At 40.9% G+C, this 25,422-nt stretch overlaps 3 protein-coding genes across 5 annotated transcripts; 2 read left to right on the top strand and 1 right to left on the bottom strand.

Moving 5' to 3' along the window:
- Nucleotides 1-69: 69 nt before the first annotated feature.
- On the bottom strand, nt 70-4,968 carry kng1 (kininogen 1). Of its 2 annotated transcripts, none has more exons than XM_061077478.1 (9): nt 4,848-4,968; nt 4,678-4,768; nt 3,649-3,795; nt 2,835-2,951; nt 2,508-2,583; nt 1,699-1,868; nt 1,501-1,611; nt 1,306-1,404; nt 70-708 (listed from the first exon to the last, which is right to left on the bottom strand). In XM_061077478.1, the coding sequence occupies exons 2-9, from the start codon at nt 4,741-4,743 to the stop codon at nt 385-387; spliced, it is 1,110 nt and encodes a 369-aa protein (XP_060933461.1). In that variant the 5' UTR covers nt 4,744-4,768; nt 4,848-4,968; the 3' UTR covers nt 70-384. The 2 variants fall into 2 exon arrangements, with proteins under 2 accessions (XP_060933461.1, XP_060933462.1); XM_061077479.1 differs by having other exon boundaries at nt 4,678-4,765.
- A 2,224-nt stretch (nt 4,969-7,192) lies between these two features.
- Nucleotides 7,193-11,729, top strand: lamp3 (lysosomal associated membrane protein 3). The gene is made up of 7 exons (XM_061078753.1): nt 7,193-7,306; nt 8,006-8,110; nt 8,425-8,507; nt 8,869-8,991; nt 9,484-9,556; nt 9,651-9,821; nt 11,517-11,729. Exons 1-7 carry the CDS (start codon nt 7,249-7,251, stop codon nt 11,654-11,656), a joined length of 753 nt encoding a protein of 250 aa, XP_060934736.1. The 5' UTR covers nt 7,193-7,248; the 3' UTR covers nt 11,657-11,729.
- A 994-nt stretch (nt 11,730-12,723) lies between these two features.
- Nucleotides 12,724-21,572, top strand: mccc1 (methylcrotonyl-CoA carboxylase subunit). 2 transcript variants are annotated; one of them, XM_061077597.1, is made up of 20 exons: nt 12,724-12,754; nt 12,867-13,022; nt 13,737-13,780; nt 14,093-14,232; nt 14,363-14,458; nt 14,609-14,730; nt 14,855-15,002; nt 15,134-15,255; nt 15,336-15,447; nt 15,850-15,931; nt 16,033-16,160; nt 16,265-16,448; nt 16,630-16,739; nt 16,838-17,054; nt 17,199-17,285; nt 18,136-18,185; nt 18,368-18,505; nt 19,123-19,230; nt 19,752-19,823; nt 19,937-21,572. In XM_061077597.1, the coding sequence occupies exons 2-20, from the start codon at nt 12,967-12,969 to the stop codon at nt 20,072-20,074; spliced, it is 2,154 nt and encodes a 717-aa protein (XP_060933580.1). In that variant the 5' UTR covers nt 12,724-12,754; nt 12,867-12,966; the 3' UTR covers nt 20,075-21,572. The 2 variants fall into 2 exon arrangements, with proteins under 2 accessions (XP_060933580.1, XP_060933581.1); XM_061077598.1 differs by lacking the exon at nt 12,724-12,754 and having other exon boundaries at nt 12,801-13,022.
- Nucleotides 21,573-25,422: the final 3,850 nt, after the last annotated feature.

Here is a 25,422-nt window from a genome sequence, read left to right as displayed (position 1 = left end):
GTCCCTCAACAGGAACACACGTCATGTTGCATTCTTGTGATTGATCCCTAAAGGACGTCATGGGACACATTATTTTAAAAGCTGATTTATTGTTTGTTTTTATGGAAACAGGAGAGTATAGAGGAAGAAAAACATCTCAATTAGCACAAAGAGCGAAGTTTTATTTCATCATCCTTGCAGAATGTGTCTCTAATAAACTCACAGGAAACTGACTCTTGTTTTCCTCCTCACTTTCACATCAATTTATCTGATAACAGTAAAGACCTCTGTGATGGCTTCAGTCCTGAGGAGCTACAGGGCTCAAACATCTGCATAACTCCCCTGAAGAGGTTTCATTCAAAACAAAGATTTGTTGGGTGATTTGAAAAATGATTTTTGAAATATTTATGCCACCAGGTCTGCATCACTGAAGCCCTCTGGCTGTGGGGGGGGATCCACTAGGGTCGCTTCGCTTGGGGCTTCAGTGGCGGAGGGTTGCTCCGGGTGGAAAGTCTTCCAGGGTTTGGAGGGGCAGTGGAAGGGGCTGTCACTCCCAGGTTCTGCAGCCATGGCGGGCACGGCGGGCACTTCTCCTTCCGTGAGGTCCTCCTCAGATGATTCTTTTTTGGGTGAAGCGGTGCAGGGCAACGGGGACGGCGAAGGTGAAGGTTCGGCAAACAGGATGTTCCTGAGTGGAGACCAGCCGGTGGGACGACGCCTGGTGAACAGCTGAGGTGAAGAACACAGGTTGTGGATGAACGGGTTAAATGCTCCACCTACACATGCTGAATGGGGTCACATTATTCTAACTGAATTATTATTAAATTAAATTACATAATATGTTTCTCAAGAGTTCGAAAATTCTAAATAATGTTAAAAAAAATATGTGAATCTTGGATTTAAATGTGTCAGAGGGAGTTTATTTCTAACGTTGCTTCAGGTCTGCTGGGAAGTAAAATTGGGAAAAAATTATAATAATATTGATGATAAAGTGAATCATGAAGGGGATTTGACCTCCAACTAAATCTCAATCTTATCTGAGAGAATCAAAACGAATGGAACTATATATTCAAAACCTGACAAATTGGCATTAGAGGAACATTTTACCACATAAACATAAAAGATCTCGAGGTTGCAGCACCTGGAAATTGTGAAAAGTATCTCAAGGGTTTCGAGGGTATTTTTCTTTTAAGCCTTCTGGAAACCTTGGCAAAGTTAGTGTTTGTCTAATGTCTGATATATTACCTGACTACTTAGAAGCCCTCACTTCCAAGGACAAGAGAAACACTTGGTTATGTGGGCTTTCATTTTGTAAGAGTGTCTCACCATCGGAGGCAGAGCTCCTGCTTCACAGTGTAGATCTGCATCTGTGCGCTCATGTCTCCACGGAGCGAAATCCACTGTGGAGTTACAGTTCCTGAACTCCTGCACACACAATCACACAAACACACACAGATGGGTTGGGTTCAACACGCCTGGAAACGATCACCCGACGAGTCTCTGTCCTGTTGACACACTCACCACGTCCTGATCGTCGGGGACACACAGGTCGTTGAGGTCTTTGTGTTCGGCCTTGGCGCAGGTGGTTTTCTTCATGTCGAACCTGAGCTTGAACCTGAAACCTGCGATAACCTGCAAGGACACATGCACACAGTCGTGAGAACGGAAAGACCCGGAACCCGCCCTCCTCTCCCTTCACATCCCCCAGTCAGTCCCCACCTGTCGGGTGGCGTGGCCGATGCTGTTCAGGCTGAACAGGTGAGTGGAGTCGGAGATGGAGTTGAACTTAGCGATGGAGGCAGCGATGGGGGCTTTGACGTCCTCTGAGTTCTCATCGATATCCTCGGGGCAGCCCAGACAGGAAGCTTTCTCTGGAACGATGAAACTGTCTGGAGGGGAAACAAGATGGAGAAAAAGTGAGAAAGACATTAACATAAATTAAGAAGAAGAGGAGACGGCAGAGGAAGCTCACGAACCGGCTACAAACACACAAACTCAGTCACCACTGCTGCTCCAAATTTATAGAAACAAGACCTTTGCTGCTGATGGGAAAGTCTCAATCAAAAAAAATAAGTAAAACATGATAAACGATCAATAGGGTCTTTGGTTAAAACAAACTTTAGGTTACTACATATAATGTCAGTGAGGTGTGATGGAGAGAAGCTAACGTTTAATTCAGAAGGTCTTTAAAAATCAAGATTGTCTTAAAATGTGAAATTAGAGTTCTGAATCCTCACATGAATGGAAAACTATTTAACATCATATTGAATCATGTGAAAAGTGAAGTCACGAAGAACATTTTATCATAAAAAGTTTAAATATATATATATATATATATTGACCTTTAGGACTGGGTGACCTTATGTATGATAAAATAATAATTGATGGTCTCCTGTGTAGTTATGCATTAACCTTTCAACCAGTTAGATTAGAGACATGATTTACAGCTCATTTCAATCATCATATGACCACAACATTATATAATTATTAGAATACAGAATGTACACATCGTCCCCCCCCCCACTCACCGATCTGACAGTCCACCTGCTGCGTGTCGGCTTCTGTCTCCGTCATCAGAACCGTGGCGTTGCACAGAGTGGGATTCTGGAGGAACAACAGGACAACAGGAGTTTGATCCGTGTTATAAACAACAACAGAGCTTGAACTAACGACCAACCAAGGCCTGCAAATGAGAGGTAGGTGATATAATATAATATAATCTAAATATAATCTGCTCCACTTAATGTCCCACTGCTCAGAGAAGCTGCAGTTTTGTTTTACAGTATTCCCAGTACAGTTTTAGTTTTATTCTTAGTGCTTTCTCAGCAGCTGTATTTCCCTCCCATCAGCGCCACCTTGTGTCCAGATGACAGATAGTCGCAGTCTGTCCAGGGCTTGCTGCTGCCGGCCGGACAGTCGCTCCTCCTGGTGGTGAACTGCAGTGAGTACATGGAGCCTGTGTCGTTCTCTGACTGGAGACACACAAACACAAACTGGATCAGTTGGGTCCAAGAGTCTAAACTGGATTTCCCAGAATTCCACAGCTTTAGTTCCTCTGGTTTCATCACTGTCCAGGTCAGTGAGGGACCAGCTGATCAATTCACCATTGAAATTTGTTTAACTTCTACAATAACATACTTTATAATATCATCAATATACTTTGATCAGTACATTTAAAAAACATTTTTGCATTTTACACAATTACCTCATTTACTTTTTTACTTATTTTACTATTTACTATATTTGTCTGGCAAATGTAAAAAGATGATTTACATCCACTCATTATGAAGAGTTAATTAAATATGCACTCAGAAATGATTATTATTATTTTCCCGAAGACACATTCAATTTTAATTTCTTCATGAATTGTAGCGACTGTTTTTTGAAAGGGAAAGCACTGATGGATCATTGTGACTTCATGTGTGTGTGTGTGTGTGTGTGTGTATGTGTGTGTGTGTAGTTTTACAGTTTTCATAATAACGGTATGTGACGTAGTTTGTCCAGTTTCAGTGAGACACCGACCAGGTGAGTACAAACCCTGTAGAAGCTTCAGTGAAACCACAGCAGACATTTTAAAAAGAAGAGGATCCTGCAGCCTCCAGTGAGTTCAGTGTGAATCTCACGGAGAATCTGCAGAAGGTCACATGAGTGTGTGTTCCATCACTGCACCTTGACGGCTGTCAGGGTCTGGTAGAGAGCCAGCTTGTTCCCGGTGCTCAGCCTCTCGTTGAACTTCTTCACGGCGCTGCTGACGACCAGCTCCACCTCGGGGCTGTCACAGAACAGCAGGAGGCCCGGCTGCACCTCCTCCGGCGCCTGGACGGGGACACGAGGAGGAATCATCACCGAGCATAGACGTCTATCCATGACTTAGTAACTGAAACTGTGGTTTTACCTCTACAGGCCTGTTTTTCTAAATTAAATTATTAATTGAAAACCACTAATTTACAGTTGCCAAGTACATAGTTCGGGTATTTAAATCCCCTTTGATTATTTTCATATATTCTGCAGTTTTATTCTTTTATACTTTGGTACATTTCAGAAAAAATATAGATTTAGTTTGTTTTTTTGCCTGAGAATGACTTAAATCAACAACACTGCCCAGGGGTCAAAGTCGACTTCCAGGACAAGATTTACACAATGATCCAAATCTGCAGCTGGGAAATGAACTTCTAATCCAATTAACTACAAATATTGCAGTTTAATCTTAAAATACTTCACATTTACTTGAGTATTCTCATTTTAATGCTACTTAAAAGAAACAGATTTTTTTACATTTGGGAGGAAACTAAGCAGTTGACTGAAACTGTATTTTAATAAAATGTTAAGGATATTAATAACAGTAATACACTTTCATTTATATAGCATCTTTCAAAACACAGTTACCAAAGACACAATTTAAGAATGAAAGATTATTATAGGAAACAACACACAACACACAAAATGAAGGCAGACAGACGAGTGAAAATACTAAAGGAACAGTGAAATAAAATCAGTGAAGAAAAAGAGAAAGCACATATAAAAGTGCTTGTCAGAAAAAGTAAAAGTATTTTATACACATGTAGTTATCTTATGTATAAGTACACTTCCCTGTTCTTGAATACTACTTGAAAGTAGGACTTTTACTTCTAAAAATACTTCTTCCAGTGCTGCAGTGAAGCCTCAGCTCTCACATTGTGACGGAGGTTTTCTGCTCACCTGCCCGAACACGGAGCTGTGGAGGCACAGCAGGCCCAGCACACACAGGCCAGCTCCACTCCTCATGGTCGGATCCTCACGTTCGTCTCTGCTGCAAACACACAGCAAGGGTCACACCATCTGAAAACGTTCATTTGCAGCAGAAGAAGAAAGAAAGATACAGAACCTACAGCTTGTGAAGGCGGAGGCCTGCTGTCGATCCTGCTCCAGGGAGGAAACTCTACTCCTCTCCACACGGGTAGTGACGACTGAGTGAAGGTCTCCTGGAACTGGGGATCCTGCTGTGAAGGATGATGACACATAGACAGAGGACAGGAGGGCAAAGAGGACACACACACGCACACACACGCACACACACACACACACACACACACACACACACACACACACACACACACACACACACACACACACACACACACATACATAAATGAGGTAAAAGGAGAGTAAATGTTTGCTTCTTTGTTTGCCCTCCTACCTGTCGAGTCAATACAACAGTCATTATCAGAGAGAGAGAGGGAGAGAGGGAGGGAGGGAGGGAGGGAGGGAGAGAAAGAGGGAGAGAGAGTGAGAGAGAGCATTTGAGGAGATGTGTGTCTCTATTTTGTAAATTGGGGCAAACAAGCAGTCTTGAGTCACACACACACACACAAACACACACACAAGAATGAATCATTTTACAAAAGAAACCAAGCAAAGTACAGTTGATTGGCACAGACTGTATGGTAGCAAACAAACAACAACTCTAAGAGGCCAGTGTGTGTGTCTGTGTCTGTGTGTGTCTGTGTGTATGGGGGTGGTACCACTAAGGGACGTAAATCTGTTTCCATTTTAAGGTGAAGACATGTTTAAGGTTAATTTAGGTTAAGGTAAGGGTTAGGGTATGATTTGTAACTAAGGTTAACTAATTAACTAGTTCTCCAATTAAGTGAGGACTGGTTAAAGTGTCCAAGTTAGAGGTATTTTTTGGGGGTTAGACATTTCACACCGAATGGAAGTCAATGAAAAGTCCTAAAAATAAAAGTTGCTCAAATGTGTGTGTGTGTGTGTGTGTGTGTGTGTGTTTGTGTTAGAAACCATCTCTGGGGACAACATTTTCGATTAAAAACTTTGGGAACGGATATACCTTATTAGGAAAAAGCCTGATTAGTGGTTATGGTATTAAATAAATAGAGGTCTATAAAGCTGACCTATAACCATGTGTGTGTGTGTGTGTTTAGTGTGTTTTGTGTGTTTTGTGTGTGCCGGCTGGTACTTTGTCCCTGTCGACCTTTGGCCTTCACCACGCTGGTTTCCTCACCGATCCTCCTGTGAAACCAGGTGAAGCGTCTCAGACGTTCGATGCAGATACGCAGACACGTGGACACACATCACACAGCTGTTTGTTTTGTCTCTGAGGAACTACAGACACACAACAAGTTCACTGGGTGCACAGCCCCCCCAACCCCCCTCCATAGACTGATGACAGCATATCAGAGTCTGTCGTGCTGTACGTGTCTGACGGGTCATTGACTCCGTTAGACTTTTACAGAATCCCTTTACCTCCATCCTGAGAGAAAAAGTCAATATGTTCTAAATGTGGAAACTTTTCTGTGGATGAACTGAAGATACACAAAAAATAAACTCTGAAAAATGCAGTGGCGCCCTCTAGTGGTCACACGTGTAAGGAGCTACTGAGCTGGATGGAAACAAACTTAGAGTAAACTGTCAGATATATAAAGCACACAAACACACACAAACACACACACACACGTATACACCAGGGCCGGGTCTAGACAGGCATGTATGAGGGGGCAGCCACAAATCTTGAGGGGGCATTGTGCTTTATTATATTATTATTATTATAAATTGGGATTTAGTTTTAGGGGGCACAACATTTATTTGAGGGGGCCAGGCCCCCTCTTGCCCCTGCCTAGACCCGGCCCTGGTATACACCATGTCTATATAAGGAAATATACAGTGTGTGCACATTATACGTGAATAAATTAACTGTTTTGTTTGTATTGTTAAATGTAGCCTGTACCACATGTTACTTAAAGTTATAATATAATAATCGGGTAAATGTACAAGATGTAATTAAATTATATGGATTATTATATGTATTATTATTATATACCATGTGACTCTTAATTACATAATATATCATTAGATTATTATCAGTGATGCATTCATGTGTTTTCCAGGATCAAGACAGATGCAAGTGGCATGAAAACGATACAATTAAAGAACATACAACACTTTATGTATATTTAAGCTATTAACTTCAAGAAAGTATCATGTCCCATGTTGATTAATGCACATTTACAACCATTCATCCGCCCACAACTGTTTCTCTTCACTTTCTTTAATATGGAGTTGATCTTGCAGGTGTAAGTTTTGCAGCCTTGAAGCTTTTTCTCACTCGGTTTGTCTGTTCATCACTTTGTCATCGGAGGTGTCACGTCTGGTGTCACACTTCACTTCCTCTGCTCCGTCCTCTAAGTGTCAAACAGTTTCACACTGAACCACTCACCAGCGTCCTCCTCATCTGGTCTCACTGCTCTCACGCTTCTCTCTTCCTCTGCAGCCACGATGCTCAGGGGTCTCTCGGGCCGATGGGGTCTTTTCCTCCTGGCTGCTATGATTCCTGGTAAGTTTGATGATATTCCAGTTTAATGTACTGGAGCGTGAAATCTCTCTGTGGCTCAGTCTTTGTCACATTTCAGTATTTGATGGAAAGTCTGTGTTTCTGTGCTTCTCGTGCACATCCTCTGTTCCTGAGTGTGACACCGGTATCATTATATATTTATATATTTATCATACCATGCAGCACTCCTGTCTGTTTTATAAAATATACCTGATGATGATTTCTAATGATTCATTTAATGATTCTTTATTGATAATGACGGTTGCTGCTCTCTGCTCTGTGTGTTTTCTGGTTTCCTGTCTGACTCTGGTCTTTACTTCTCCCACACAGTCTGTCTTCTCTGACTTTGTGGTCTACACTTCAGATGACATAATAACCAGAGTTTATACGAAAACCACAGCGTCACATCTCCACATCTACTGGTTCACCTTCAGATATCTTTGAATAGAGGCAGTTGTAGCTTTTAAAACTGTTTAATCAGATGCTTTTGTTAAGTTATTGTGACTGTGATACTTTGACTGTAGACCAAGGTATAAAGTTTTCTACTCTTAACGCTTTTAACATCTAAATTAATTTGTTGTTGATGAGGAAACTAAACTTGTGGAAGTTAAACTGGTGAAATGACCTGATTGCAGCTGGTTTATTGAATTAGAAAAGGTGTCTTGTTATATAACAATAATAAGATGTCTCTTCCTCCATCAGGCGTCCAGCTCCAGAGCACCGACAGCTCTTTCTCGCCCGTCTCCGGCTCGGAGGTTGAGATCTTTCGGCCGGTCCTGCAGCCCACTGAGGCCACTCCTCCATTAGGTACACACAGACACAACACAGACACAACACAGGCACAACACAGACACAACACAAGACTTATCATGAAACATGTGAACAAAAGAACTAGTTCCTGTTGCAGAAGGAATCATGAAGATATTGAAATCCTGGAATCAGGGCACTTTGAAGATATAACTATATAAAAATGAAGATGCCAAAATAAACATTAAGAAGTAATTGATAATATTACACCATTGTGTCTAGTTTAAAACTTACATGACAAGTGTGTTTGTGTTTGTGTGTGACTGTTGGTTAATGTATGTATGTGTGCACATTGTGTGTGTTTGTGTGCACAGGGACCTACATACTGAAAGGTCTGGATGGGAAACCATGTATCAAAGCCACCATGGGAGTCGAGTTCATCGTCATCCAGAAGAAGGTTAGAGGCTGTGACTGGCTCAGCACTGTGTGTGTGTGTGTGTGTGTGTGTGTGTGTGTGTGTGTGTGTGTGTGTGTGTGTGTGTGTGTGTGTGTGTGTGTGTGTGTGTGTGGTGTCCAGCCTGTTTCCCTTGGTCTGAATGTGTGAACGTTATATTTTTCAGCCTTTGTTGCAGAAAGAGTGTGTTTGTGTCAGCATCTGTTTATGAGGTGTTAGAATTTGGTTTCCTGTTCAAACTCGACGTTAAAAGAAAAAAAGAGAAATTCAGACTCAGACAGCAAATATGAAATAAACAAGAACACAAGTGAAGGGAGACGACAACTCCATTGATAAAAGTAAATCTTCTCTCCTCCCTCTAAAGACCTGGTACTTCAGCCTGGACCCGTCCAGGGTCAGGAGGAGCGGCTACTGTGGCAAAGAAGCTGCTGTTCTCTCTCTCACACTGCCAGGAAACGCCGCCAGTCTGCAGCTCACCTTCAAAAAGGTACAAGACGCACAGATCCACATCTCAGACCCATAACCGGACATTTCCCAGCATGTATCACATGTTCCTGTGATAGGAAATAATAAAGACAACGTGATTCAAGTTTTTCATTCATGTCTCTTAGAAAAGGAATTTGCAAATTGCATGTGGACAGAGGCAGAATGTTGCAAAAAGCAAAACAAGTTCATGTGCAAACATCACACAAATACATTTCCAAAATATTCAGAATTTCTGGCATAATGAAAATAACTGAAAATAATCTGAGGTTTTCTTCCTCCACTGATGGAATTGCTTTAAATATGTGTTTGCAGTATTTAATATCATCACATGATTATAAATTCAGCGACATTAAGAATAAATAGTCTTTCAGGTTCGTATCTATATCAAAATTCTCACAACAAATGATGAGGTTATGTTTGTTTATTTGGTAAAAATGTGCATCTGTTCATAACCCAGAGATTTCTGAGTCGATCTCTGTGTTTTCGTCTGCAGGAAAATAAAGTTTTCTACATCACCAAGGTGACGTCTCACCTGTCTCCTCTGCCTGTTTGCCCAAAGTGTGCCAGTAAGACCAAACAGAATAAAAAGGAGTAGACGATAAAACAGTATATGGATATTATTCAGCTGTGAAATGAACTCTTCTGTGTTCCCCCCCCCAGATAAGACGTTCTCTGGCTTGTTGGATCACGACAAGTTGTTCAAATCCCAGAACGGTCGCAGCTTCTCCTGCAAATCTGAGAGTTTGCTGTTGATGTCGTCCGAGCTGAGGATCAAACTGGTGCCGCTGCAGTTTCAGGCCTTCACTCTGAACAAGGGAGGCTATGGAAAAGGTGAGCGAGCAGAACAACGACCTGGAAGTGAACGTACGGAACTGAATATAGTTCTGCAAATTAAAAGGAAATTAATTTCAGACTCTAAAAGAGTAAATGGTCTCTGGCCTGTTGCACTTGTTTAGTCTTGGTGAGCAATCAAAGTGCTTTTCAGTACAAGTCGCACTCATCTATTCACACACTGATTCAGATGTCAGGAACCGGGGATCGAACTATAGACATTCTGGTTAGTGGACAAACCGCTCCTCCAAACCGCTAGATACGTGGCAGATACATACAAATCCGCACCAGTAACAGTTTGTTCATTTATAAAAGTACAAACATCTCCGTGTTAACTGGTTTGTTTTCTTCTTGTTCTCTTCAGTCGGCGTCAGGTGAAATTCTTGCTTTAAAAATATTAAATGATGTTCATAGTTTTGAGAAACTTTAGCAGAGTTTAACATGTCAGATATTCAGATAGATAGATAGATAGATAGATAGATAGATAGATAGATAGATAGATAGATAGATAGATAGATAGATAGATAGATAGATAGATAGATAGATAGATAGATAGATAGATAGATAGATAGATAGATAGATAGATAGATAGATAGATAGATAGATAGATAGATAGATAGATAGATAGATAGATAGATAGATAGATAGATAGATAGATAGATAGATAGATAGATAGATAGATAGATAGATAGATAGATAGATAGATAGATAGATAGATAGATAGATAGATAGATAGATAGATAGATAGATAGATAGATAGATAGATAGATAGATAGATAGATAGATAGATAGATAGATAGATAGATAGATAGATAGATAGATAGATAGATAGATAGATAGATAGATAGATAGATAGATAGATAGATAGATAGATAGATAGATAGATAGATTACTTTATTCATCCCCGAAGGGAAATTAAGTCGTCATAGCAGCCGGTATATTTGAATACAATAAAATACAATACAGTAGAATAAAATAAAAAATATTGAGTTAGAAAGAATAAAAAACAGAAACACAAGATAAATAGGTAGATAAGGTGCAGTGGCAAGATGATGGTAATAGTACTGATGATATGATGGTAATGTTATTGTTAGACAGTATATAAAAGTAGTACAGTATATATAGTTATAATATAATATAATATATATTTATATATGATAGTAATTATACCAATATAATAGCAGTATACGGTAATAATGGCAGCAACAGTATATATAATAATAATAATTATAATTATAACATGTACACATGTATGAATATGTGTATATAGACTTATATATACAAAGAATATACAGAGAGTATGATATAATATATGATATATAGTAGAGGTATAAATATAAGTATTTGACTATACAATAGATAATATAATATACTATGAATGAAGTAAGTGTATATGGAGCGGAGTGTTGTACAGGGGACACAGTGCAAGGAGACAGGTTTATTTAGTTAGGTTTATTATTCAAGCTCCAATAATAAATTTCCACATACGAAGCAAAAACCGTCCTTATCGCTGTGGGACATGTGGACCAGAAGCAGGAAGCTGTGCCGGATGAAAATTATTATAAAAAGTCTGATCTGTGACGTTTGTACTGAAGAGATTAAAGATTAATTTTCTGTACATATCTTTTCTGACGCCAGCTCCTCATCTTCTTTCTTTACTGTCTTTGACCATCGTGCTCCTCTCCTCTGTTGCAGAGGTGGAGTGCTGGGCTGACTTCAACAAGCGAGTGATTCCCATCATCATCGGGGCCACGGTGGTGGGCCTCCTCCTCATCGCCGTGCTGACCTTCCTCGTCATCAAAGACCGCCACAGACAAGGCTACGACGAACTCTGAGGAATTCACTCCGTCTCAAAGAATAGTTCACAAGAAAATTCTGTCACGAAAGGTTTTCAAAGTCTTCTCCTGAACCTGCATTTGAATTTGTTAAATGTATTTATTTGACTACGAGTTATAAGCTTGGAGAATAAATATATTTAACATTTTTATTTTCTCTTTGTAACTGGTGTGAGCCTGAATCTCAGTTTGTTTTAAATTTCTCCATAACTTCTGTGATGACTTTAGTTCACTGGTGTTTGTTTACATTTTCTCATTTGTTGTATTTTAAAAAGTTATGTTTCCCTGCTGCACAAAACTGTGAAATTAATAGTTTGCGTTTTAAATTTGCTCTGGTTTGCAAAGTCTCTCTTCTTGTCAATAAATTACAATTAATGGTTAAAGAGTGAAATTATTGCTGTCATAATTATTCATTATTAACTGTAATGACCTATAAGTGGATTATGTGACAGGGAAGAATAATACTACTATTAAAAATTATATAAATACAATAGTCATTATCTGTTGTTATTTTAAGAAAAAATTAAACACCAAAAACAAATATATACAAATAATAAACTTTTGTTATTATTTAAAGAAACTACTAAAAACATATATATATACAATTATAGTAATTGAGAAGTCATATATTGATTGCTCCTTAAGTTTCCACTGTCCACAAGGTGGCAGTATTGTACTGCTCAGCTTGAGCTAATGTGATCTGACCAGAACATTATTATTAGGATTATTATAATTACCATTATTTATATCTTCTATCACTCTCTCTCTCTCTCACTCTAGCTATCTATCTTCCTAAATTGTTATGCTGTTTTGGAGAAAAGATTAATTGCATTTGTATACAATTTACATTCATATATGTAGATTTGTCTTCGTTTCCAATATGGCATAACCTTGAAAGTTGGAAGAGGTTTCAATTTATATTTATATATTAAATATTTCAAGCAGTTCTGCAGCTTTATGATAAACTAGGTACCTGTATATCCTGTGAAACACCGCCCTCTGCTGGCGGAGTCAGTTCACTACAGCTTCCTCCCCACCTCTATATCCGTGTTTCTCATTGGCTGTGGACGCTACGGAAGCCTGTGAAGACCAGTCAAGGTAAAACATCTTTAGCGTGTCATTGAGTTTTTTCTTGCGTGTTTCGCTTTTTTGAAGCCTCAGATTTCAACGAGGATTTAATCTGAAGATTTATATTTTATTTCACTTTCAGCTCCGGAAGTGAATTCACGCGTCGCCTGTTTCCACGTCCGGCTGCTAACTCTGCTAGCCGAAGCTAAGCTAAGCTAGCAGCTAGCTAGCAGCTGGTAGCCATGGCTGCAGTTATCCTGAGTTTCCCCAGTCTGCAGAGTCTGAGGGTCTTTACCCAGTGAGTCCATCACACACACACACACACACACACTGACACTGACACACAAACAAACACAGACAAACTGTCATGTCTGCTGTGTTGTTGTGATGCTCCTCCGTCCACCGCTAACACCATTAGCTTGTAATGCTAACCTGACCAGATGCTCTGTTGCAGCTCAGATTGTAAATCATCTGCTTGTTGTCATTCAGTAACACAACCAGGGTAAAAACACGTGATTCCTCAGCTTGACAACAACAGGTTGATAAAGAGTTTCTCAGTTTGTGAACTTGTGTTGCTGCAGACGAGACGTGAGCAAGGTTAAACAGCAGCTAGCAGGGTTAGCATCGTGTAGCTGGGACATCAGCTGGGTTTGTTTACATGAGGTTTCAAATCAAATCAAAGTTTATTGTCACATGCACCAAATAACAGCATCCGAGCAGTGAAATTATTATGACCTGGCAGGCAACATCTGTGCAGTAGACATTACAAGATAACAAAATTAACATATAACATGAACCTAGTGACATATAACAGTGCAACAATTTAAAATTAAATGAAGGGCTAGCAGCAGTTTACAGGGTGAAGGAGTGAGGAATGTTAAATTAAATAATATGCATATATGTGTAGTAAGTGTAGTTGTTGTGTGAATGTAGGGACTCAAACTGGTGGTTCCATACTCATTCATTCATGCAGCTTCTGTCTTCTGCTGACTTGTGTTTCTCTTGTGTTCAGGAAGCTGTCATGGTCCAGGGGAGGCGTGAGGCTGGTGTCAGGAGGTGAGTTCTCTGTTACTGGTCCTGAGCAGGTTCACTCAGGTTCACTCAGGGTCAAAGGTGAAATGGAAGGTGTTGGACAAGAAGAAACCGCTCAGCTTGGCGGTGCAATACTTACATTGAAGTAAAAGCAAGTTAGAAAGAGCTAAACTCATTCAGAGCTGCAGTGTGACAACTGTAACTGTGTGGAATGTGTGTTAACAGTTATATTGTATATGATGCAGCAACACAAGGACTCATAACGCATCCCTGTATAAACAGATCACCAGAGTTCATTTAAAGAGCATTAACTAAGAGTTGTTTAATTTTCTCCAGGAGTGCGAAGGATCGAGAAAGTGCTGATTGCCAACCGGGGAGAGATCGCGTGTCGTGTGATGCGAACGGCGAAGAAGATGGGCGTGCGTTCTGTGGCGGTGTACAGCGACGCAGACAGAGACTCCATGCACGTGGCCATGGTGAGAAGCTTGATACCTGCATTATATTTCACACTTTCAGGTTTCAGGCTTGTTTTCTTAACCTGCCCGGGGATAATGTTTTTGTTGAGCTTGCACTGATCAGTTTTATTTCCCTTGGTTTGTTCTGTAGGCGGATGAAGCTTTCCACATCGGTCCTGCGCCCTCCCAGCAGAGCTACCTCTCCATGGAGAAGGTTTTGGAAGTGGCCAAGAAGTCTGGATCACACGTGAGTAATCCTGCAAAAAGGAGACATCTGTAAATATGTATTGACTCTTTATATAGACTCTGAATCATTATTACTCCTTTTCTAAATATTGTGTGTGTGTCTGTGTGTGTCTGTGTGTGTCTGTGTGTGTCTGTGTGTGTCTGTGTGCAGGCGGTCCACCCCGGCTATGGCTTCCTATCAGAAAGCACAGAGTTTGCAGAGGCATGTAAACAGGAAGGCATCATCTTCATCGGCCCTCCTTCGTCTGCCATTCGAGACATGGGCATTAAGAGGTGACTCATCATATATTAAATATATATAGAATGTCTCTTTGCTTGTCTCTAAGTATTTTATCGTGTCATGTAGTTATTTGTAGGATTATAGGTTATAGATTATACGTCTTTTGTCCGTTTTCAGCACATCGAAACACATCATGTCAGCTGCTGGAGTGCCAATCATTGGTGGTTACCATGGAGAGGACCAATCAAACGAGAGGCTCCAAGCGGAGGCAGTTAAGATTGGATACCCTGTGATGATTAAAGCCGTGCGTGGAGGAGGAGGGAAGGTAAGAGGACCGGATCAAAAACAATCATGGACAGTTTTTCCTCACAATAAAAGGATAAAATGCCTCAAAAATATCCATCTGATGAGGTAACATCATTGTCTGTGTGTTTGTGTGTCTGTGTGTTTGTGTAGGGGATGCGTATTGCACTTACAGACTCGGAATTCTTAGAACAGCTGGAGTCTGCAAGACGAGAAGCCAGGAAATCCTTCAATGATGACGTCATGCTGATTGAGAAGTTTGTAGAGGACCCCAGGTAACTTGTGCACACACACACACACACAAACACACACAGACTCACACTCACTAATTGCTAACCAGACACTTCTCCCTCAGACACGTGGAGGTCCAGGTGTTCGGGGACATGCACGGTAACGCCGTCTATCTGTTTGAGAGAGACTGCAGCGTCCAGAGGAGACATCAGAAGATCATCGAGGAGGCGCCGGGGGTGAGTTCACTTTGCTCTGACCGAGCAGACGTTTGAAAAGTTACCGGGAACGAAAACAACAGTAAGAAGAAACCAATGGTACTTGAGTTTTAAGTTAATCTAAAAACTTACAATTAAACCAGTTTCTCATGCAAATTAAAATTTCAGTTTGCAAGATCTTGCAAATCTGACTTGAGGTTAAGGTTCAATATTTGCCGAGACAATTATCTCCTGGTTTTATTGAATAATAGTTTATGTAATTATTCTATTATGTATTCTAACTGTGAACAAGGACAAACAGGAAACTGGAAAAACTGTTTTATACCATTTGCTTTATACTTCTTTACCCAAACCCACGATAAACATTCCTCAACTGTTCAGTGTTTACACAGTTTTCACAGATTTCCTTATTCTTCCTTTCAGCCTGGGATTAGTCCGGAGGTTCGGAGGAAACTTGGAGAAGCAGCCGTCCGTGCAGCCAAAGCTGTGAACTATGTAGGAGCAGGTGAGACACACAAAACACAGACACACACCTCATCACATTCCCTCAGACCCACAACACACGGTTACACTATGTTTACACAACGTTTTGTCCCATCTGTGAAGGTACGGTGGAGTTTATAATGGACGCCAATCATAACTTCTACTTCATGGAGATGAACACCAGGCTGCAGGTGGAACATCCCGTCTCTGAGATGATCACCGGCACCGACCTGGTGGAGTGGCAGCTCAGGGTGAGACGGGCGGGGGGGCAAACAGACGGAGGAAACTGAAAAACTGAAGAAACTCACGGAGGTAAAGATGTAAACACTGATTCTGTCTGGTGGAAATCCTGCAGGTGGCAGCAGGGGAGCGTCTGCCGCTCCTCCAGGATGACATCATCCTCGGCGGCCACTCATTCGAGGCGCGGATCTACGCCGAAGACCCAAACAACGACTTCCTGCCGGGGGCGGGGCCTCTGCTGCATCTCTCCACCCCCCCAGCGGACCAACACACCCGCATAGAGACCGGAGTCAGAGAAGGTAGAGAGTCTCAGAACAAGGACTTCTTCACCAGATACATTCCATAATCCCTCTGTTCTTAAAGCTCATCATAATTTTCCAATCATTCATACAAGGAGTAGAAAAAGTATCTCAGGCTCATTTAGTGCAGATATTGATGGATGAACAAGAGACAAAGTCAAAGTGTGTGTGTTGTTTCCAGGGGACGAGGTGTCGGCTCATTATGACCCAATGATCGCTAAGCTGGTGGTTTGGGGGAAGGACCGACCAGCTGCTTTGAAGAAGCTGCGTTACTGCCTCAGACAATATAACGTAAGAAACACACAAAGACCCAGTCAGGAACTGTGTGTTTTCACTTTCTTTTCATCCCTTCTTCTTCTTCTTCTTCCTTGTTCTCCTCCTGTCCTCAGATCGTCGGACTGAACACGAACATAGACTTTCTGCTGAGTCTCTCGGCCCACCCGGAGTTTGAGGCTGGGAACGTGACCACCAGCTTCATCCCCCAGCACTACGCCGACCTGTTCCCGGCTCCCAGTGCTCCCACTGGGGAAAGCATCTGCCAGGCCGCCCTGGGACTGGTGCTGCAGGAGAGGAAACACACACAGGAGTTCACACGCACATCCACAGGTGAGTGGACGAGGCCTTTAATGTCAGGGCAAAGGATCTGATCTGGAAAAAAACACTTATTTTACTAAGTGTACTTTGTGTGTGTGTGTGTGTGTGTGTGTGTGCGTGTGCGTGTGTGTGTGTGTCTGTGTGTGTGATCCTCAGACCCCTTCTCTCCATTTGGCTCGAGCAGCGGCTGGAGAAGCAGCATTCAGTTTAACAGAAACATGACGCTGCAGGTTGGAGACAAAAGTAAGTACCAGTCACGCTGTTTGACCTTTACTGCCCCCTGGTGGACATGGAGATAATTAATGCAGTCACTCACTGACAACAGAGTTTAGATCATAGTTCAGTCAGGGCTGCAATAAATAACATCTATAAATAAAGATGTATACTGTATATATGAAGACAACATGGCAGCTCCCCAAAAGGCAAATCCAACACATCTGTATTGCCCCCTGGTGTCTGACTTTAATATTGGCAGAAAACCCCTCCTCCATGTTAGAGGATGGAACACAAACTAAACTAAAGTCAAAGTAAACATCAGATATATTTCCCTGAAGATTTTCCTCTTATTTGATGTGATAAAAAAACGGGATGAAACCTCATGATTGACAGCTGAATATTACTGAGTGTGTGCCGAGACACTTCGGCTTCAGGCCGTGATTATTACTGCACAGACTCCGAATGATGTCACAGTGCAAGATGCTGCAGGAGATAAGCAAACAGATCAATAGAAATCATAGTGTATTCGTTTGTATTTAGTTGTTTAGTTTGATTCTCATCATTTATTTAGTCTGCTGAAGTTTAATCTTTGTTCGATTCCATGAAGATGTGATTTCTTGTGTCAGCAGCTGAGGATCAGTTTGAGTTTAACGACAGTTTGAATAATTAAGTTCGGAGCCGCTCTGCTCTGCGACACTTTGTTAATGAAGTCACATTCATTATTCAATGTTTCTATTAAAATATGTCACTGCAGAGCCCCAAAAATAGCTCCAGTGCTGCTGCTGTGAAGATGAAGATGATGAAGATGATGTCTCTTCACTGTTTAAATGGATCCTAAACCTTTTTAAAAACCTTTTCCTCTTGTCCGTGTCTCCAGAAGTTGACGTGGTGATCGGGTATAACAAAGATGGAAGCTATAATATGCAGGTGAGCTGGAAAACAATCTCTTCTTTTTATAACTGCTGTGTCTCATCAACCTGAATGAGAGAAATGTACCACCTTGTGGATTTATTAAATAACTTTAAAAGTGTATAACTGTTTACTTTATGTTAGCATTACTAGTAGTAGTATAAGTTCTACTTAACTATGGAATCTACTGTTGTTTTCAGATTGGCGAGGAGTCGTACCATGTGACCGGAGAGGTGGAGTTGGAGGGCGGAGCTTCGTTCCTTCACTGTTCTGTCAACGGAGTGAAGTCTCGTCCCAAACTGGTGATTCTGGACAACACGGTTCACCTGTTCTCCACGGTGAGTTCCCAACAAGGGCCGAGTTCCTCCATGACAACACGTCACTTCTTTCTATTTGTGAAGATCTGCAGTTTATACACGTTCCACAAGTTAGTGAAGCAGAAAAACCCCTCAAATTGACTTATCCAAATTGAATTATTGGAGAAGTTACATTAAATCTGATTTTAGTTCATCAAATTCCGACATGAGTTTGAAATGTTCTGCTCAGTTTCCTGGAAGCTTCATAGAGTTGTTGTTGCTTTATTGACCATCATTTAATTAATATCTCAAAGTTAAATGTTTCTGGTTCTACAGAATATTTGACTCTTCTGCTCCAAATAACTAATTTAATGTCTTTTACACCAAAACCTTTATTGACAAAACTCTACCTTCACCTCAGCTGTTTTACAGCAGTATAATAAAAAGTCTGTATTTGGTTTTGGGACTTGTTCTGTTTTCAGTAATTTCAGGTTCATTTTCCCCAAACGACAGATTTGATGAAAGCTGTGCATCAAAACTTCCCTCGGTTCATTTAGAGAGAATCTGTGTTCACTGACGTCAGGGGAAATTAAAGTCTGTTCTCTTCCTCTCACCTCGGTGAACTTCTGGTTTCTGACGTGTTTCTGTCTGTTCTGCAGGAGGGAAGTTCCCAGGTGTCTGTCCCGGTGCCCAAGTATCTGGCCGGTGTGAGCGGCTCTGGAGCTCAGGGCGGAGCCGTGGCCCCCATGACGGGAACCATAGAGAAGGTCAGGAGGGTGGAGTGGCACAGAGAGTTTAATTACATTATAATAAACACTTCTCTAAATGTAGATGAGTATGATTCTTTGTCCAAACCTTTAATAAACTCAAATTCAAGGTCCAGCAGTAAAAGGCCATTAACTTTGTATAAGAGAATATAGATTTTACTCTTAACTGGGATTTCATACGTGTTCTGTTCCGATCCGGCTCGTGAAGGAAGAAACACAGAACCTGTTGTTGGTTAAAATTCCTTAAAGGTAAAACAAACAGGCGAAGATAACTCACAGGTGCAAGTTTTTAGTTTTGCAGAAGCTTCATAACAAACCAATCAAAAGACTGATGGTTTTAATATCTTTTCATTGTGTGGCTGTGTTATTAAACACTTTAATAATCCTGATGGCAGTAATTGAAATGTTTGTTCATTACTTTTAATTCATGAGAAGTCTTCTGATTATAATGTTAGATCTGAAACCTACTCACAGCCTGTGTTGTTCTACTATAATAAAAAGATTCTGTTTCCTGTGTTCAGGTGCTGGTGAAGGTCGGAGACACAGTAGCCGTGGGAGACGCCCTGATGGTGATGAACGCCATGAAGATGGAGGTGAGAAGCTCCTCCTCCTCCTCCTCCTCACATGATCTCACTTTAATCCAGTTTAAAACTCACTCTGCTGAGTTTCTGTTAAAGTTGATTCTTTCTTCTCTGTTTTTCTGCAGCACACGATCCGGGCGCCGAAGTCCGGCGTGATCAAGAAGGTTTTCTTCATCGAAGGTTCTCAGGCCAATCGCCACGCCCCTCTGGTGGAGTTTGAGGAGGAGGAGGGGGAGGAGGGAGAGGAGGGAAGCAGCCAGTGAATTCATCCAAACACACACACAGACAGGAAGGAGAGAGACGGAGCGAGTTACTGTGACAACAAGAGCGTCCACGTCAGGACGTGAGTTACCTGATGAGTCCGGTTCAGTCCGGTTCGGATCGATGCCTCGAACACAAAGAGACCCGACGTGTTCCCGGGTTGAACTCGAGTCACAGACTGTAAATAAAGATGGACGAAGACGTCTCTACATCTTCTCGCTGTGCAAAGACGAAGCTGAATTATCACAGATACGAGCGCTGCCTTCTCTAGCTTTTCACGTCTTTTGGCGTCTGCGCTGTAGCAACCGACCAATCGTGAGTCAGTCTCAGCTGTCAATCATCTTCATCCTGTTTTTATAGCATCAAATAACCCAATAAAACTAAACTTAACAGAAACACTAAGCTATTTTCTAGTTTGGTCCATGTCCCACTTATGAACATGGAGGAGATGGGGTTTATGACCTGTACTGTAGCCAGCCACCAGGGGGCGGTAGAGATAATTTGGCTTCACTTTCATGTCGTCCATCTTCATTTCCAGTAAATGATAAACGCCACAGAGATCTTTAATGTTCAATTGCCTTTCACAGCCGAGTTTTGACTCTGTTGTTGGTTTCTTCTCTTTTCTTTCTTGTATTTGTTCAGTTTCTTTCCTCTTTGTGTTGGTTTCTTTTTGTCTTTGTTCTGCACAGTTTGAGGCTGAAGACACAGAATGTCAGGTCTCATTTTTCTGCTTCTCTACACAAACACGTGTCGAGCAACTGAGCTAAACACACAAACACTAAAAGTTTGAGGCTGAAGATGAGAAATGTCTTTAGGTCTTTAGCAGATCAGGGTTAGTTTCTGAAATCTAGAACAAATATTCAAACTGGATTTAACGACCATGGATTTATTATCACTGCTCAGTGGAAACTAAATTTTAAGTTCGCTGGATTGATTTTCCTCTTTTTCCTGATGAGTTGAAGTTGTTTCAAAGCAGGACAGAATTTAATTGTCACTAAAAACTGTTATTTTTAAAATCGTGTGGTTTTCAGTAGCTTGATAAAGGCAGAAACTTGGTGTGAACTCACTTTAGTTTTTTTTTCTGTGGGGGAAAATGTTTCATGAGGTTTGTTGTGGTTTGTCTTTCATGTTCTGTTCTTCCAGACTGAATCAGATCTTTTATCATGGCTGAGAAAAGGTTTGAGCCGAGTTAAAACCTCTTGAGGAGAAAAACACTCCAGAGATAAATGAGCTGCTTCTTTCAGTATCTTTGTTTCCAGGATCATAATGAACCTGAAAGGATGAAATGTCGGTCGCTGGGTTAAAACCGATGTTTGTTTGTGTGTGAATCAAACAAACAAGACGACGTGTTGCTCGTCTGTTCGTCACTAACGTTACTAACCGTGTGTTCTGGGGCCTTGTAGAGTAAAAGTTAATATTTGTAGATAAATGAGTTGATTTAAAAAGAAAGATGATTATAGAAACTGGTCTGATTCTGTAATAAAGGTTTGTTAAAGTAGACCCATGTCTGCGTCTTGTCATACTTGATGCATGAGTGTTTCACGTTGGAAAAGTCTGCTACACAACAAATATGAGTAAATGCATCTGGAACATTGGAGAAATATTAATAATTCATGTTTGTGTGTTGACTTGAGATCTGAACATCCTCAGCTCAGCAGGTTTCTTATTAATCTGGAGGGAACAGACTCGACCTGTTTGTAATTGTCAAATTTTCAGTCTATAAAATGTCATAAATATGTGAAAAAAGTTTCTAGTCTCCACATCCAACTATTACATTTAATATATGTAATAAAAACAAAATACAAAACTTAAAAATATTGAAATAGTGTCACAAAGTGTAATTTATTAACTTCTATTGAAAATCAACCGTTTGCATTTTAAAACTCACAAAAGTCGATGTTCAATCTTAAAAAAGAGAGAAAAGCTGCAAATTATGAATACAAAAAAAAGAACTGAAGGGTTAAACAAGTTAATTCATCTGCCACTTTGTGAGGTCATAAATATCAAATTTAATTTGAGCCGCTCTTCATATTAAAATGAGAGAAACTAAGTTTATTAGATTAATTGCTTCTTTGTCTTCATCGAAGGTTCTCAGGCCAATCGCCACGCCCCTCTGGTGGAGTTTGAGGAGGAGGAGGGGGAGGAGGGAGAGGAGGGAAGCAGCCAGTAAATTCATCCAAACACACACACAGACAGGAAGAAGAGAGACGGAGCGAGTTACTATGACAACAAGAGCGTCCACGTCAGGACGTGAGTTACCTGATGAGTCCGGTTCAGTCCGGTTCGGATCGATGCCTCGAACACAAAGACACCTGACGTGTCCCGGGTTGAACTCGAGTCACAGACTGCAAATAAAGATGGACAAAGACGTCTCTACATCTTCTCGCTGAACAAAGACGAAGCTGAATTATCACAGATACGAGCGCTGCCTTCTCTAGCTTTTCACGTCTTTTGGCGTCTGCGCTGTAGCAACCGACCAATCGTGAGTCAGTCTCAGCTGTCAATCATCTTCATCCTGTTTTTATAGCATCAAATAACCCAATAAAACTAAACTTAACAGAAACTAAGCTATTTTCTAGTTTGGTCCATGTCCCACTTATGAACATGGAGGAGATGAGGTTTATATCCTGTACTGTAGCCAGCCACCAGGGGGCGGTAGAGATAATTTGGCTTCACTTTCATGTCGTCCATCTTCATTTCCAGTAAATGATAAACGCCACAGAGATCTTTAATGTTCAATTGCCTTTCACAGCCGAGTTTTGACTCTGTTGTTAGTTTCTTCTCTTTTCTTTCTTGTATTTGTTCAGTTTCTTTCCTCTTTGTGTTGGTTTCCTTTGCTTTCTGTTCTGGGAGTCGTGTCGTTTTTGTTCTGCACAGTTTGAGGCTGAAGACACAGAATGTCAGGTCTCGTTTTTCTGCTTCTCTACACACTAAAAGTTTGAGGCAGAAGATGAGAAATGTCTTTAGGTCTTTAGCCGATCAGGGTTAGTTTCTGAAACAAATATTCAAACTGGATTTAACGACCATGGATTTATTATCCCGGATAAAAACTCTTAATTGTATTTTCTCTCCTTCATTAATCAACATGCAGATTTTGCTTGCTCATCAGTCCTGGGCTGCTCTTTTCTTTTTCAGTTAATATCTAAATTAAACAAAGTCTCACGCCAGAGTCGTTTCTTAAAAATGTGTTTATTTCGTAAATAGAGTCGCATCTTCATAAACATCAACTATAAGACAGATTTATGGACAGAGGAGGAAGAGGAGGAGGAGCCGGACATCAGTCAACAGAAGAGTGATGAAGAATGAATCCTCAGCTGAAGCCTGATTTACTGATGAGGGGGGGGGAGATGATCCTCCAGTCTGGCTGCCTGATGCTGAGTCACAGGACGTTCAGAAACCAGATCGCTGGACACTTTCATTCACTTTCCTGTTTTCCATCGAGAAAAGCAGAATCTGATTCCGCTCTGTGAGGAGAAGCTGAGGCTGAAGCAGCTTCAGGAAGATTTCACTTGAACCATGAACATTTTATAATAATAACAAAACCCTGTGAACCCAACGTGACTGGAACGTGATGTTACATCTGCAGTTAAACCCAGAGGAGAAGTCTTCATTTTCATTTGTATGTTTCTGAAGCAGAGAACAAAGACGACCGACAGCTGATTTTAGTCTTTTTACTAATTTCCAACAAGCAGGAAAACTCAAAACCTCGACTGGAGCCAGGATTTTACGGCTCTGAGTCTTAAATAAGATCCAATTAAACTCTGACGGGGGTTTTGATGGACTACATGAACTTCATCTGGTGATAAAATATGAAATGTTCTTTCTTTTTTCACATTATGAGGCTGAGTCATCTCCTGCTTCGAGAAATAACCTGGAGGCATCGAACCAAACTGCTCAGCTGAGAGAGTTTGGTTCACGTCCGAGTTCAAGAACAGATTTAACATCAGATTCCTGCTAAAACTGCATCAAAACAAATCACAGAAGTACAATTCTGTCTCCAATAACATTTGATATGTGAAGAAATGTGACAGGACATAAAAGTTTGAACAAAAAAAAACAACAACCTTCAAACCCAAAGTGTTCAAAATTATTATTAAACCAAGAAGTAATTCTATAGATTTTAAAATGTACCTTCTCCAACGAGGTTTTGTTTTTGTCTCAACTTTCTATTTCAAGTTTTACTCAGTTTTTCCATATTTTCTCCACAACATGAGAATAATTCCTCTAAGTTTCTGTCAAATCTGCATCTTTAACTTTCACTGAAGGGAAAAGTAAACATTCTAATTGTTTGATATGATTTTGTCATCATGTATTAAGCCTCATGTAGTTTGTCGTATTGATTCATTTTGAACATGTAACTTCAGTTTGTCATGTTTATTGTTATCAATACTTTCACTGATGTGATGATGTCATCTTACTTTAGATTGAAACACTTTGGGCTTCCGCAGATGACCACAAGGTGGCGTCAGAGCTGCTCAGACACTGCAGGTGTTTGTGCACAGATCAGATTCTGCAGCCTCGAGACAAAAACACTCAAACTAACGGAGGTCACAGATGATGCATTTCAAGTTTTTACTCCCGGGGGGGGGATCGATAACAAGGATCCTTTTACAAAAATAAGAAGCTATCGGAGTGTTTAACACGTTAAATATCAAATATGAGGTCAAATGGTTCAAAAGAAAATAAAGAAGATATTTCCTGTGTTGACATTGAAACAGGAACAGTTTGACGATCAGAATCTGTGGAGTCACTCAAGAACTGTAACTTTTAACTTCCTGGTTCAGAGCGTAGACGGGGGGAGGAGTCGCTGCGTTTTACAGAAGCTATCGATTTATTGATATGTAAGAAAAGTTCAACACAAACACAGGAAAATAATGTACTGCAATAATAAATAGACACTTTAATTGTCACGTTTGTACCGTACTGAAAAGAAAAGAAGGACGTGAACGAGTCAGATTCAGAACCGGACAAAGAAAACTTCTTCAAGCTGCGACTGTGTGTGTTCCCTGTGTGTGTTCCCTGTGTGTGTTCCATGTGTGTGTTCCCTGTGTGAGCCGAGGCAAGTTGTGTGGTTCATCACGTCAGGTTTAAAACGGTTGTCTTGTGAGGTTCCGATATCGAATCTCGCTTCTGTCGCCTTCTGGATTCTCCTCAAACTTCAACTTGATGTGGGATTTTTCCTAATTTCACAAAGCCGAGTACCACACCTCCTTCCATCCAGAGGAACACACAAACACACACACACCAACACGCACTTCATCAACGAGCATTGGGGGAGAACATGACGAGAACGTAAGAGCGGAAACATGACTCGGATGATTTGAATGATGACGGGTGAGATGATGAAGTG

The sequence above is a fragment of the Limanda limanda genome, chromosome 9, assembly GCF_963576545.1.
Source record: "Limanda limanda chromosome 9, fLimLim1.1, whole genome shotgun sequence".
Classification (NCBI taxonomy): Eukaryota; Metazoa; Chordata; class Actinopteri; order Pleuronectiformes; family Pleuronectidae; genus Limanda; species Limanda limanda.
This window is presented reverse-complemented; position numbering and strand designations above follow the sequence as displayed.

Bases quoted from the DNA above. Each gene is read 5' to 3' on its own strand.
- mccc1 (XM_061077597.1), top strand. From the start codon at position 12,967: ATGGCTGCAGTTATCCTGAGTTTCCCCAGTCTGCAGAGTCTGAGGGTC. The intron at 16,740-16,837 runs GTAAGAAACACA...TCCTGTCCTCAG, and splicing joins ACTGCCTCAGACAATATAAC to ATCGTCGGACTGAACACGAA. The intron at 19,231-19,751 runs GTCAGGAGGGTG...TCCTGTGTTCAG, and splicing joins TGACGGGAACCATAGAGAAG to GTGCTGGTGAAGGTCGGAGA.
- lamp3 (XM_061078753.1), top strand. From the start codon at position 7,249: ATGCTCAGGGGTCTCTCGGGCCGATGGGGTCTTTTCCTCCTGGCTGCT. The intron at 8,111-8,424 runs GTACACACAGAC...TTGTGTGCACAG, and splicing joins TGAGGCCACTCCTCCATTAG to GGACCTACATACTGAAAGGT. The intron at 9,822-11,516 runs GTGAGCGAGCAG...CCTCTGTTGCAG, and splicing joins CAAGGGAGGCTATGGAAAAG to AGGTGGAGTGCTGGGCTGAC.
- kng1 (XM_061077478.1), bottom strand. From the start codon at position 4,743: ATGAGGAGTGGAGCTGGCCTGTGTGTGCTGGGCCTGCTGTGCCTCCAC. The intron at 2,584-2,834 runs GTGGCGCTGATG...TTGTTCCTCCAG, and splicing joins ATCTGTCATCTGGACACAAG to AATCCCACTCTGTGCAACGC. The intron at 1,405-1,500 runs GTGAGTGTGTCA...TTGTGTGTGCAG, and splicing joins TCCCCGACGATCAGGACGTG to GAGTTCAGGAACTGTAACTC.